Consider the following 15,471-nt stretch of genomic DNA (forward strand, 5'->3'; position numbering starts at 1 on the left):
AGTTAAACAAAGGAAAACCCTATCAAGGCACTTGCTCCAGTGGTAAACAATTCTGAAGTTGGTCAGAGGTGGGGAATCGTCTCCCATGAAGCCAGCAGCCCCCTCGCAAGGAGCGTCCTCATTGCAAAGCTGGGGGACTGTGCCGAGGCGTCTGTGAGTAGACGTGAGCTGAGCCCCAGGCCAGCTGCTGCTGAACGGTTCCCACCCTTCCCAGGTAAAACACCTGAATAGGTACAAGGACTTGAAAGCCTATAGGAAGGGCCATGCAGCCACACCAGCGACAGCACACAGGCCGACTTGGTGCCTGCAGGCCAGCCAGGATGGTCCTGGCCCCGGGCGCTCTTCTGGAAGCTTTCCATTTCCCTGCCTGAGATACCCCTTCTGTCCCGGCCCCCACTGCTTTTTTCCTTCCTCACCTCTGCCTGGGGAGAAATTCCAGCGGCAGGTATGGGTGACACATCCTCTTCTTTAGCAGGTGGCAGCTTGGCAACTCCTGCAGAAAGTCCAGCAGAGTCCCACTCACACCGGGCCACCCACAAAGCCGTGGCCCCTCACTCCCTCCCCCCAGCCCAGCCCCGACACTGCTGACAGGGCAGAGAATATGGCGTCAGGCACAGCTGCAGGGGCTCTTGCTGCCTGGAGCGGTGTTTATATCGACCTCAACCAAGGCACACCTGGGGAGGGCTGGCCGGCAGGGTCAGGCTGCTCAGGTCAGCCAATCCTCACGCCTCAGGGGCTCACAGTTGCAGAAAATGGACCTTGCTGAACAGGCCAGGTCCAAGGAACAGGTGTGGGCTCCTGAGAGTCAGGATAGACAAGGGGCTGCAGCTCCGGCTTGTTTTCTAATCATTTTATTTGGCCCATGAGTGGGAGACAATTTCAAGAAGACCCTCTCCTCATGAGAGGAACCCAGGAGTCATGGAGAGGAGGGCTGATGGGTGGAGACAGAGGCCTGGTGCCCCGGCTGCAGTGGAAGTCTCTGGAAGACCAGGCAGAGTGGGGCTGCACAGAGTGATGCCCAGTGTCACAGACCTGTCAGAGCTGCGGTTTGTTAGTTCAAGTCCTGCTCTGAAGTGCTCTGTGTCAGCTCTGAGCAACAGGTGAGCTGGGGTTGCTCTGCAATGAGGGCTATGTGCACGGTTCCTGTGTGCCCAGCCCTGCTGGGGTACCTGCCCAGGGAAGTTCCGTATCCTGGGAGGGGCCTGACCACGAGAGTCCCGTGGGCTGCTGGAGACCTGGTAATAGATGTCAGGACAGTCAGTGAAGCCACCGAGGACATACATCCAGTAGTTCCTAATTCCTACACCCTGCTGGTCATTCTACCATCCACCAGGACATGGTATTCTGTATTAGACTTCAATGATGCCTTCTTCTGTATCCCATTAGTCCCAGAGTCACAAGAAGTTTTGGCTTGTGAGTGGCAGGACTCAACATAAAATAAAAACAATACTGTTAGGCTGTCCTGCCCCAAGGGTTCAAAAATTCCCACACCATCTTTGGGGAAACGTTAGCTAAAGATCTAAAAGTTCTACCTCTGGAAAAGGGAACCCTCCTTCAATATGCAGATGACATTCTGATTTCCAGCCCTACTAAGGAGGTCTCTGAACTACGTAGCCAAGAAAGGATAGAAGGTGTCCAAGAAAAAGGCTCAAATATCACAGACTAAGGTGACCTGCCTGGGCTTCATTCTCAGAGAAGGTCAGAGAAGCCAATCCCAGGAAAGGGAAGAAGCCATTTGCAGCCTTACCCCTTCTAAAACTAGAAGACAGCTTAGGGGTTCCTGGGGAGGCCAGGGTTTGCTGCATCTGGATCCCTAACTACAGTCTAATAGCTGGGCCTCTATATGAAACACTGAAAGGAAAAGATGATGATCCTTTTGAATAGAATCCAGAAGCGGCCTTTCAAGAATGGAAAGAGCAGTCAATTCAGACACTTGCCCTGGACCTCCCTATTTTAGCTAAACCCTTTGACCTTTACATCTCCATAGAAGGTGAATCGCCCTTGGAGTATTAGTGCGAAAACTGGGACCACTTGAAATGGAACAATGCAAGAATGCCCTCCAGGTAGGAGAAGTTACGGTCACCAAGGGCTTGGCCCGCCGCCCCATCCGGCCAGGATACTGGGGGTATCTAAAAACCTGGAAATCAGCAGCCCGCAAGGCCAGCTCCCTCCTAAGGGAAAAGGACCCCACGTGGTGATCCTAACCAACAACCATGTCCTGAAGTTGCAGGGGTCGCTCCGTGGGCACACTGACCTCGAGTGAGGAGGCCCTCCAACTCCAACCTCCAGAGACAACCGGGGGCAACGGGCCCCCATGACGACTCGTGTGACCATCACTTGACCTGGAGTTTCTCTCAGAAAACAAGAGTGTGCCCCAAAAGAGCAGACTACTGCTTGCAGGACGTACTGCACCCAGAGGGGAGCTAATAAGCTTGGCGGGGGAACCGTATATCACGCTGTCACCATAGAAAAGCCTACAGACACCGCGGTGAGGGCAGCCAATAAGACCGGCTGGACTCCTGGCTACTTCAAAAGGACGTTGACTCAGTGGCCGTCATGGTCCTGGATCAACACCGACCCTGGACTGTCTGGGAGTTGAGCGGGCAGGGCTCTGACACCTGGTGCTGTTTGTACGTTAATTCAGGGGCCTAATTGAAGAAAGCGCAGACTACAGGTCAGAGCATCTAGGCTGGCAGAAACCGTCAGCCTAAGGTGGCCAAACAAATGTGGGGCGGGGTAAAACCGGCCCCCCCAGCGTCTCTGTGCATCTCTTTCCTGGACCCTTAAAGGTCATTAGAATCTATAGCACTTCCAATGCTGGTGCGCAGGCGGACAAGCAGTGAGGCAGGAGGCCTGGGGACAATCAACCTCACCTGGAGGCTGCTGGGGAGAAGTTCTGCCCCTCCCCCCCGGGTATGAGGACTCCCAACTCAGCACGAAGCAGTTACAGAAGAGGGGTCTGCACCCTCAGCACCCCAAGAATGAGGAACGGGACAAAAGGCAGAGGAGGGGTTTGTCACTGGCAAAGCCCATGAAAAATTCCTGGGAGATAAAAATAGAATCTGGGCAATAAAATAAAGTCTAACCTTTTTTTCCTTTGTGCTTTGTCTAATTTCACGTGCTCCTAGGGTTCCGCATGCAGAGGTCCCACACCCGGCACTTCAGACCCGATTTCCTAGTGCAGAATGGCTGGGTCGACACCTCAGCTCGCGGGGCCCCGTGCAGACTCCGCGACATAGAGCCTGAGCTGCAGCCAACCCGGCCCTCGAGAGCTCCGCCCCTTCCCTCCCGCTGACGCTGCCGGGATCCCTACACAACAGCCCGGCCCACAGCCCGCAGGGGAGCGCACGCTCTCACCTCTCCATTCTCTGATCAAAATATAAAGTTTCCTTTGCTTCTGAACCAAACTCAGTCTCGATCTGTTGGCTCCAATGACACTGGGCAGGGGGACCCTTGTTGGGGCCCACTCTGGAGGATCAGTAACAGAAATTGAGAATATTGTAACTTCAATGAACAGATGTGTGAGCCAAACTGTAATTAACATAGAGCAGTGTATAAAGCTCGGGTAAAATAAGATGTTTGTAACACTTCCATTGGATATTTCCATCACTTTATTATAAGCAAGTTCAGTGAAGAGGTTTGTCTTATTTGTCAGGTCAACATTAGAGAAATGAAGTGATTTCTTTCCAAGGATGTACATCTAATAATCTTGGCTGAAGCTTCAATCTTGTTTTGAATGGTTTTCCATTGAAAATGATACCTCTCTTTCAGCTCCCCCATTTCTGAGAAGTATAAAATCTTATAATTTATTATTACCAAAGGGGAAAGGTGGGAGGAAGGATAAACTAACAGTTTGGGATTAACACATACACACTGCTATGTATAAAATAGATCATCAACAAGGAACTACTGTATAGCACAGGGAACTACACTCAATATTTTGCAATAACCTATAAGGGGAAATAATCTGAAAAAGAATAGATATTTTTATCGACATCATCTATCAACGACAGATAAAATGTAACCTAAGGGAGGCCGATTGTGAGCGCTTCTGACCCTGAAGACTTCAATCATCTAAAGTTCGGACTCTGTCTACTTCCCAAGGCCCTTAATGAACATACGTGTAGCCGTAGCTTAAAAAGTTCCCCAGTTTGGGGTTCACGGAGACACTGATTTGGAAAAATCCCTGGTGTTCTCCTTACATGCACGGGACCCTTCCTACAGCTAAAACATGCCTGTGACACCCAGAGGATGGTACACCATTTGATCGGGAAGAGTTTGGAAAAGGCGTCTCATCTCCTCATCTCCTGGTGCTCGGGTTCACCCCTCCAGCATCTTTCCTAACAATCTCCCCACTTGGGGATGTCAGCACCGTCAACATCCTGTTGCGCACAGTTTGGAATTTGTCCAGAGGATGAAGCAGAAGGAGAAGAAACAATGAGAGACAAGTCCTAGGTGTTCAGACAGGCACATGTCACTCTAATTTCCAATAAGGAAGACGAATTGACCAAAGGCTAGGATTGCCCACGGAAACAGAATAGGGCTTGAGGAAATCCCACTGTTTTGTGGCCAGTTCCCAAAAACACAAGTTGAAAAATGGAACTCAGGGGCACTAAAATTCACGAAACTGCAGAGTTGAAAATATCTACCATCGAAAAATGTCTTGAGGTAAGTCACCGAAAAGGACTTGTAAGCAAGGGAGAATGGCAGGAAAGGGATTTGAAGAGGTAGAAAGGACTCTCCATTAAAGCACAAGAAAAGAGGCTGAACATCGCCTACGATGCAGTTGGCCATAAAGGGCATATGCGTTTTTTCTGAATATATTCAAGAAAAGGGCATACACCCTTTTTAGCCAACAAAACAGGTGGGCACTGGAAATCAATACTACAAAAGGTATCACTTCGCATCAGTCAGAAGAGCCATCCTCATAAAGTGTAAACAGGGCGAGGAGAAAAGGGATCCCTGTGAGGCTGATAGTGGAAATGTAAATTGCCAATGGCCACTCTGGAGAAGTGTATTGTGTTTATTAAAACATCTAAAAAATGAGCTACAGAGCATAAGGCACTGGCACTCATGGGTGTATATCTTGGGAAAAACAAAAATCGACAGGACACAGGCACCCCAACGTTTACTGCCTCGACTTGGATATAACCTAAATGTCCCTGGAAGGAAAAAATGGATAAAAGAGATGTGGTACTCATGTAGAGTGGAATATTGCTCAGCCCGGAAATCAATGAAATAAGGCCAGTTGCAACAACACCGGAGGAGTTACGTACGATCAATCTAAGTGACATAAGTCAGAAAGAAAAAGACACATATCATAAGATATCACTTAAAAGTGGAATCAAAAATGGCTACAACTGAAATAAATTACAAAACAGAAACGTAATCAAATATGTAGAAAACACACATAAGGCTGCTAAAGGGGAAAGGTGGGGAAGGGTGAGGCATTATCCAGGAGGTTGAAATTAGCAAAGATACCGTTCCAAATACCAAATTGATAATCGACAAGGCCTACATGGTACCTCAAAGAACTGCACTCAGCACACTCAAGTCACCGGAAAAGAATATATACGACTGGTAAGAATCTGAAAAAGAATTTAGTGATGTCTCTCTGTACGTGAATCAAGTGGATGTACAGCAGCAAGAAACAGAGCTTTGAAAATCAGCTGTAACCAATATAATAATAAATTTTCAAAAAATAAAAGAGTAAGAGAAAAATTCTTACAACTTTTGCTCAGGGGCTGTGATGCAACATGGATTGAACACATCTAGACCCACAGCAGGATGAGATATAAGGCTGGAAATTGTTCGCGCTAAGAGAATTAGTGAGGTTGGGTGAGGAAATGCAGACCCTTTAAAGTAATACTGCCTGGGACCCATTCCATGGGTCCCAAATCTGCAGGTTCAAGGGAATCTTCCTACAGCTAAAACATGCACGGGAAACCCAGAGGATCGTACACCGTGTGATCAGGAAAGGTTTCTAAAACGCACCTCATTTTTCATCTCCTGGTGCTCGGGTTCGCCATTCCAGCCGCTTTACTAACAATCTCTCCACTTGGAGAATAAGCACTTTAACCTCTTGTTTCACACAGTTTGCAATTTGTCCGGAGGATGAACGGGAAGAGGGAGAACCAATGAGAGACTAGCTGTAGGTGTTTGGACGGGCACACATGTCACTCTAATTTCCCATCAGGAAGAAGAATTAACCAAAAGCTCAGCCTGCCGCCCGGAACCAGAATAGGGCCTGAAGCAATCCTGTGGTTTTGCGGCCAGCTCACAAAAAAGCAAGTTGAAAAATGGAACTCATGGGCACTGCAATTCACAAACCTGCAGAGTTATAAAGGACAATTATCGTACAAAAATATATTGAGGTAAGGCTACGAAGAGGACTTGAAAGCAAAGCAGAATTGCAGGAAACAGATTTCAACAGGTAGATTGGAGTTGCCTTTAAAGCATATGAAAAGCGGCAGAACTTTCACACTGATGCAGATGGCCAAAAAGGGCTTATGCGTTTTTTCCTGAATATATTCAGGAAAAAACGCATAAGCCCTTTTTGGCCAACCAAGCAAGCGGGCAAAGCAAATCCGCACTACAATGAAGTCTCACTTCCCACCGGTCAAAAGGGCCATCCGAAAAAAGTGTAAAAACAAGAGAGGCCTGACAGACCATGGAGAACAGGGAGCCTTGTTACACTGATGGGCGGGATGTAAATTGCCGACAGCCACTCTGGAGAAGTGTATGGTGTTTCCTAAAACATCTGAAAAACAGAGCAACAGAGCATAGGGCACTTCCACTCATGGGCGTATATCTTGGGAAGACTAAAAATCAACAAGACACAGGCACCCCAAAGTTTAGGGCTGCTCCGTTTACAAGAACCTCGACTTTGGTACACCTTAAATATCCCAGGAAAGAGAAAAATGGATAAAGAAGTTGTGGTGCTTATGTACAATGGAATAAAATTTTCAGCATCCCTTTGGTACCAACAATAACCACCAACTTTTGGGCATTCTTTTTCCATCTCCCTCCCTTAAGAATGCATGAAGCAGCAAGCAACAGAAAAACCAACCACATGATTTTAAACAAATAAAAACACTATTTGTCTCAGATAACAAAGTCTAGAGGTAGGTAGTCCAGGCTGGTGTCGAACTGCATGATGTCCTCGAAAATTCAGCTCCTTCCCGTTTTGGTCCTCCATCTTTAGAATGTGATTGCAAGATGGCTACCTAGCCTCTGGACATCACATCCTTGTTCCAGGAAGGAAGAATGAGGAAGAGCAAAAAGGAGCCTAAGATACACCAACTACCTCAGATTTCCTTTGGAAACCTTTCCCAGAAGCTGTACTCAGCATGGTCTCTACTTGCTGCAAGGGAGTATGGGAGGTGAGCAATTTTAGGTGGAACATAGCCACCCGGAACTAGAACCGGGTCCTATTAGTCAGGAAGAAGGGACCTCTGTTCTTTTGCCCATGTTTTTCTCTCTGCTTCCAATGCCCCCCACTCCAACTACCCCGGTTATTCCTTTATTTAACAAATATTTATTTAATACTCACTCCCTGCCAGGCCCAAGGCCAGGTCCTGGGGCTCTAAAGAGAATAAAAAGTAGTGTTTGCTCTTGAACAAGCCCTAATGTAATCCATAGCAGAAAGCCAATACGTAATATCTAAACTTGCTAAAAGCAGAGTCACACAAGCAAACATTTTATTTAAAGATATAGAAGGAACCTCTTAAAGATATAAAACCATAAATGGTTTAAAGGGGTTACCTCCGGAGACCAGGCTGTGACAGGAAGATGAAGAGCTGGGGATTGCTGATGCCATTATAAGCTCTTTTGTACTGCTTGGCTTTTTTTTTTCTAAACCATGTACCTACATAACTTTGATAAAATGTAAAAAGTAATTCTGAAAAATAATACTGCAGTAGACAACTTTGTGCATAAAAAATGGTTGCCATTTTTTTCATGATATATTCTTAGAATTTCTGTGTTAGAGATTGCAGATATAAATGTGTTTCCAGGAAGTATGAAAGATTGTTGAGTTTAAATGGAGTGACATATGTAAGCTACCAAGCACATAGCAGGCCCTCAGTACACATTCGTTAGAAACAAATAAATCACAGCATTTTGTCCAGATTCCAACCCTTCCCAACAGCTGCCACAAAAAAGAAGTGCAGCTCTCTTGATGATGTTTGTCTGGGTCTTTTGCTAACAAAAATAGTATGGCAATGAGTAGTCTTGTGCCATTGTCAATTCAGGTTTTTGCCAGTGTGTATTTGGGATAGATTCCTAGAAATGGGTAAACGCACATGTCATTTTGCTGGGTGTTGCCATGTTCCCTCCAGAGGGGCTGTACTATTTTGAGACCCCCACTCTGAGTAATGTGTGAGTGTGCCTTTTCCTCACAGCCTCATCAAGAGAAATTGTCCAACTGTGGGGTTTATACTCATCTGATGGGTGAGAAATGGTCTCTCAGTGTAGTGTGAATTTGCATTTCTAAATGATACTTACCGTTTCTCCCTGCCACAGCCCATTCTGAATTTCCCTCACCCTCAGGCTGCTTGCCAAGGGGATGACCCAGACCTTTGTCCATGAGGGATCTGAGCCCTTGGTGGCCTTGTCTTTCTCAGATCACGGATGCCTCAGTTGCCTAGGCAGCGTTATTACTGAGCGCAGAAGCACCAAGATGTGTCCTAGGGAATCTGAGCTCCAGACACTCTCCTTTCTGCCCCACTAAGCGTCAGCAGCCCTGCCTCCTTGTGGCAGTCAGGGCTGATAACATCCTGCCACCATCACAAGCCCATTTTTGCCTTCTGCGCCACTGGTATAGAGATCCAAAAGTGATCAGGTGACAGTTATAGCTTCAGGCTACATGGAACCCTCCTGTGTCCTTTGATGAAGAGCTTACCCCTCCCTGGGAACTACGGCTTCTTTCCAACAGAGCCTAAAGTTATAGGAACACAAAGCAAAACTTTTGCAAGTGAGGCACTGGAAATGATGGTAAGAGGGGCCACTTCTCCTTCTACACTTGTGTTCCTGGACCCCTGTATTCCAACTGGTGGAGACAGAGCACCACATCACAGCCATTCGTTCAATATACATTGTACAGGACAGCACAGTACAGGAATACACAACCTCCGGGGCCACACTCAACCCCACAAGGAGTCATCCCCAGGCTACCACCCTCACTAAGACTTTCAGGCCAGGTGCTTTCAGGTGACACATTCTATAGGAGGCCCAGTGCATCTCATGGGAATGTGCCCATTGACACACCTTCTCCATCGTGATATGGGGCTGTTAGGGTGAGGCATTAGCCCATTAGCCCATTAGATTGTCAGGAAATCAGGCACACCGTCAGCTCTGTGCTAGTCCTGGCAGAGGCCCTGTAAGCTGGGAAGGCAAACCCATACCCACAGCTAGTTTAAGTTCCTATGAGGAAGAATCACTCCCCCTCCAGTTTAGAAGGGATCTGATACAATCAACTTGCTTGATCTTCTTGAGGGATGGAGCGGCACTGGGGACTCTGTTGGTGACAAGTTAGATAATCAGCAGAGGCAGCAGCTAGAACAGCCTTGGTGAGCGGCAGCCCATGCCGTTGGGCCAGTGCAGAGCCTCCATCCCTGACGCTATGACTACTCCATTCATGAGTCCATTGCTCCAGCACCGGGGTGGCTAAAGACAGAGGTCGGTTGACATCCGCCTGAGAAGTCATCCCATCCACGAGGCTGTTGAGTACTTCCTCTGAGGTCAATGCTTCCTAGTGAACACTGATGTGAGACATAAACGTCTTCACATTGGTGCCCACCCCGGGAGGCCCATCTGCATGCCTCTTCCTTCATCTTCCCATGGTTCTTCTTTCAGGCCCCTGACCAGCCAGCCAGTGATTCACTGCTACTCAGAAAAGAAGCGTCTACCTCTACCTTTGACCACTTCTGACTCCATCAAATGCTCACAACCAAAATCTCTGCCCAGAGCTCTGCCCACTAGGAGGATTTTCCTTCTCTACTGCCTTTTAGGGCCACCACTGCCTAGGGCTTTAGAGTGGCAACAGTCCACTTTCGGCTCACATCAGCCTACCCATACATGAAGCAGGCCGAGATGTTTTCTTTCCCTATCATCTGGTCATAGGGAAGCCCCCATGAGGCCTTAAGTGTGAGCTGCAGGAGAGGCATCAGTGCAACAGATTACATGACATGGGCCACCTCTGAGCCACCTGCTTGTGTAACTCATTTGTGCCTGTTGGACTTCCTCAGGCCTGAATGTACCATTTCCATCATACGATGGGTTACTACTATGCCTGCCTGACCTTATTATGACTTGATGGACCTAACAATACCCAACTCATGATAGGCAGCTCCTGTCTCATAATCACTTGGTGTCTGTCCCCTGGTCAGCATCTAATGGGGCCCACTGATCCATCATTAGTTGCTTTTTGAATGAATAGTTCCTTGATGCAGAAGGCATGGCCTAGCTAGAGGACTGTGCCATGCATCTCCTACTGGGGCTTGCCAGACACTCCGCCCAGCCTCCCTAGCTCATGAGATGTCTCTAACCCTATAGCCAAGTGGCAGAGCAACTTGTCCTGCAGCCTGGTCCTAATGCAGGGGCCTCTTTTCCGCTGGGCCTCACTTGAAATTGCTAGACTTCTAACTACCTGATCAATGGATTGGTGTAGTATTCTCAGTGCGGCATACACTGCCTCCAAAATCCAAAGGACCCATAAAACATGCGTATCTTGCTTATCAATGAGGAGTATAAGGTGTGATAACTTGTTCTTTACCTCAGAAGGGATGTCCCAGCATGCTCAAGACCTAGACCCCCTAAAACCTTCACCTATGCAGTAGCCTCCTGAATCTTTGTGGACTTTATCTCCTCATCCTCTGGCACATACGTGTCTTATGAAGACATTCAGAGTAACCCCATATTTCTGCTTACGAGGCCCAATTAGCATGATATCATCAATATAGTAGACAAGAGTGATGCTCTGAAGTTAAGTCAAGATGAGCGAGGTCTTTGCAGACTACACTGTGACCGAGAGCAGAAGAGTTATCATAGTCTTGGGGCATGACCATGAATGAATGACTGCTCTTCCCATATACACCTGAAATGCTCTTGGTTCCCTTACTAATGGGGATTGAAAAGAACACACTGACAGATCCAACATGATTTAGCATGATCCAAATGGTTTTTGCAGATACTAATACAGGTCGACTAAATGGGGGATATAATTGGAGCCACCACCCCTGTATCCTTTAAGTCTTTAAGGGAGACATTAACTTCTGAGACCAAATAAATTGCCAGCCTACAGATTCAGGAACTAAATAAGCGGTTCTAGTTTTAAGCTACTAAATTTGGGACACGGTTGTCATGTAGCAAAAGCCGCATTGGATATGCAGGCTGGGAATATAGAAGAGAGATCTGAACAGCGCATAGAGATTTAGGAGTCAGAAGATGGTAACTGAAGCCAAGGCAGTAGGTGAGACTATACTGAGAAATCGTGTAGAGTAAGAACAGCGTGAGACCCCCAAAGTCAACATTGCCAAACTAAGTTCAGTAATTCCTATCTCAGAAAATGGCACCACCAGCTACTCAGGCACCCAAACTGGGTACATCATGCCTTTCATGACCTGACCTCACCAACCTCATCTCTCTCCTTCAGGCGCCTTATACTCCAGCAAAACAGACGTTCTGATGCTCCTCACATGTGCTATGCTCTCTTTCCAACACCATGCCTTTGCCTATGCACTTTCTTCTATCAAGAATATCCTCTCCAGCCCCTTCCTCATATATTTACCTGCCATTTCAACCTCATATGTCACTACTTCTGGGCAGCCTTCCCTAATCATCCCCGACGAGATGTTAGATCCTCCTCATCCCATATCATGGAGCACACATGGAGATGATTGCTTTATCTCCGCCAGCCCTTCACATCCTCCCCACCTGCCTCTGTGACCCTGAAGGGCGTGGACTGTGCCTTTACGTTTATTTATAGTCAAGAACTTAGAGTGTCTCTCTGGAAACAAATAAATCTAAGCAGGGTCCTGCTTGGCGTGAGGAGATTTCAGAATGGCCAGTCTGAGGGAATGACCAGTCTGATTATTTTTTCTCTCTTCTTTCTATAGACTGTGTAGCAATCACTGTTGATGGCTAATGTAACACTCATCCTCAAACCACTTTTCCTTTGCCCCCTTAACTACAGAGGTGGGAAAACCTAAATTGTTTTCTCAGGCTCCTTTATATTTAGTGTAGCCAGTATGGTGAAGCAGAGGTCTGCTAGAGGCTTCTGGGAAAGCTTCTGATTTTCTGATCAAAAGGACACGTTAGCTGGCCTCACCCCTATCTCCCATCTTCCTGCCGGGAATATAGATGTGATGCCTGAAACTTCGTCAGCCACCTTGCCATGAGGCAACCGGCCACTACACTAAGGGGGGCAGAGCGAAAAGCCTCCACAAGTCTGAGCCTCTGATGGCATCTTAGAAGCACTGCCCCAGCCTTGGGCTGCCCGCCTCCAGACCTCTCCTCGTGTGAGATAATTAAGTGATCTGATTGTTTAAGACACTGCTTGTCAGGGGTTCTGTGGCAGAGAAGAAAGCAGTCCTAACAGAGAGAATATACACAGAGCAGCAGGAACTAACTGTCAGAAGAGGGCTCTGAGTCAAGGTCGTGCTGGGACCAGTGTTAAAGATAAACCTATCAATTAAGGAATACAGAGGGTTGCTGTTCTTCAATTCAGCTCCTGGTTCTGTGGGGGAGACTTGGAAACAAGAGATGTAGCCTCTGTTCTTAAAGCGTTTATAGTCAGGTGGGAGGCAGTCTGATGAAATACCACAGTGAACAGCATGCAGTCGAGAGCTGGATTTTTATAAAGCTTGGAGGAGAAGAGGCTCAGTGAAGGGGAAGTGGCTCAGAAGGGGAAGGTTTCCTGGAGGCTGAGGGGCTTGAGCCTCAGAAGATGAATGGGATTTGGTGGCATATCATTAGCCCATCCGTGACCTCTGCCATGGGGCCGGAGGATGCTGTAGTAGGTAACCTGCTGACAGGCCCCCCGGGCGCAGTAGAGACTCATTAAGTCTTGATGCCCTTCTGATTCTCCATACCAGGTGGTTTAGGAAGATATTTTTCTCCCTCTCAGATTCATTTATTCAACACATAATTTTTGAGCCTTTACTATGGATGAGGAACAGCCTCAGGTGCTACGGATACAACTGTGAGCAGCACACACACAGTACCTGACCTTGGAGAGCTTCTATTCCAATGAGGGAGGTAACAAATGAAAGGAAAGCTCAGGGCTGGAGGGGGCGGGATTAACAAACAGCCCTGGGCAGCTCCCTTTAGGCCTCTGCCTTCCCAGATTGGTTACACGTCTGGGTTCTTGCGGCCCAAGGGACTCATTAGCCAACCCTGCTTTCTGGAGGAAGTACGGTCCTGGGAGGACACCCGCCAAGGGTGCTGTGCTCAGCCTCGGTGCCCAGGCCAACCCCGTGTTGCTGCAGCCTGCAAGCCACTGCCATCCCTTTCTTTTCTTTCTTTCTTTTCTTTTCTTTTTTTTTTTTTTTTTGCCAAAACTATCTTATTTATTATAAAGATACACTGTGAAGAACAGACCTGACTGTATACTGAAGCCTGGAATGGTACATGTCAGAATGTACAGTACTATACGTAAAAGTGCCATTCCTTTCCGCCCAGCCAGGCTAATCACCCTGCACCACCGCCCCACCTCCCTTTCTGCATCACATGTACAGCGTGTGCAGAAGCTCAACTTCATACTCCCTCGTTCTTCCTGACGGGCTGTGCCATCGCCCCAGCCAACACACTCTCTGGCCACACCATCCTGCTCCGCGGGGGAAAGCAGCGAGCTCTCATCCTAAGGGGCCCCTCACTTCCTCTTCTCCCTGGGAAACCCTCCTCCTCATCCAGAGCTGAGTGATCACACCGTTGATCATCCCAAACTGGGCCCCAGTGAAGAGGGAAACGGGGCACCATTGATAATCACAACAGACAACAGGCAAACCAAGGCCTGTGTGGTCTCCTATCCAGAGCCCAACACTAAGGTCTGATGCTCCAGACAGCCTCTTCATCTGTTACCTCACCATTTCCCAAACTGTGTTCTGTGGAATACCTGGGAGATATCAATAGGGCTTCACAAAAACAAAAAGAAACTAAAAATTCCACACTGAAATGATTTTGAGAAACTCTTGAGTTAACCCAAGATAAATATGTATTGGTAAGAATATTGCGTGTCATGTCTCCCAAGCCCACTTGACCATGGAATCCTTCTGCAAAGAGCATCTCATGGAAGAAACATATTTTGAGAAATACTGTCCTAGGCAAATGGAATTGTTCCCAGAGTTTGTCTTATCTCTGTCCTAGCGTTTAGTATTAAGATATGAACATCAGGGCTTCCCTGGTGGCGCAGTGGTTGAGAGTCCGCCTGCCGATGCAGGGGACACAGGTTCGTGCCCCGGTCCGGGAAGATCCCACATGCCGCGGAGCGGCTGGGCCCGTGAGCCATGGCCGCTGAGCCTGCGCGTCCGGAGCCTGTGCTCCGCAACGGGAGAGGCCACAACAGTGAGAGGCCCGCGTACCGCAAAAAAAAAAAAAAAAAAAGATATGAACATCAGGATGGAGACAGGCTTATACCCAGCTGGGTGCCATTTTGCACCAGGATGCTTTTGGTTGCAAGTGACAGATATCAGTAGATATTGTAGTTTATCACTCTCATAGCAACAACTCCTGAGCTAAGCACTTCCAGCCCAGCCATCTCCTCAAGGTCCCAGGTGTTTTCTATTTCGTCTCCCTGCCATCTTCAGCATGTCGTTTATTTCTTCTTGTGGTCACAGGATGGCTACAGCAACTCCAAGCATAGCATATAGAAACAAAGACATCCAGCAAAGAGGGCGTGTCCTCCCACATATGCCTTTACCATTTATTCTTAGCAAAGAGAAAGTTTTCCAGATGCCCCATCTCTCTCTCCCTCCCTCTCTCTCTCCCTCCCTCTCCCTCTCTCTCTCTCTCTCACACACACACACACACAGAGACACCTGTAGAAGTCTCCTGCTCAGGTCTCAGTGGCTAAGCAGGGTGACCAACCAACCCAGTCTGCCCAGGACTGACGTGTTTCCTGGGAATCAGCACTACTAGTGCTGAAACCAGGACATTCCTGGGCAACGTGAATGAGTTCATAACTGGGTAGGAATGGACCCTATGACTGCCTAAATCAGTCATTGGATAGGGGAGTGGACTTACTATGATTGGTTTAGACTAATCAGGATTTATACCCTGAGACAAGAGAGGGAGCCAGCTTTCCTGAATGTAGAATGATGAGCACTCAAATAAAACCTACTTCCTTACAGTGAGGAAGAGGGGAAAGGCTGTTGGGGAGACAATCAGCAGGGCTGCCTTTTCTCTGAAATGAGATACAGCAATAATTCTCTCCTCATGATGCTGTGGTAAGGATTAGATATTGAACAGAATGAC

General features: G+C 47.7%; 1 protein-coding gene across 5 annotated transcripts in view; it reads right to left on the reverse strand.

The window, feature by feature from the left end:
• PDE2A (phosphodiesterase 2A) overlaps nucleotides 1-15,471 on the reverse strand; it is a 185,643-nt gene that overhangs the window by 72,378 nt on the left and 97,794 nt on the right. For 4 of the 5 annotated variants that reach the window (XM_060159917.1, XM_060159916.1, XM_060159918.1 and 1 more), the window contains one exon: nucleotides 417-493. The exons of the other annotated variant lie outside the window; for it this stretch is intronic. In XM_060159917.1, coding sequence (XP_060015900.1) covers nucleotides 417-493 — 77 coding nt within the window. The remainder of the gene's footprint in view (nucleotides 1-416; nucleotides 494-15,471) is intronic. 5 annotated transcript variants of the gene reach the window in all.

Source organism: Lagenorhynchus albirostris, chromosome 9 (genome assembly GCF_949774975.1).
Source record: "Lagenorhynchus albirostris chromosome 9, mLagAlb1.1, whole genome shotgun sequence".
Taxonomy (NCBI): Eukaryota; Metazoa; Chordata; class Mammalia; order Artiodactyla; family Delphinidae; genus Lagenorhynchus; species Lagenorhynchus albirostris.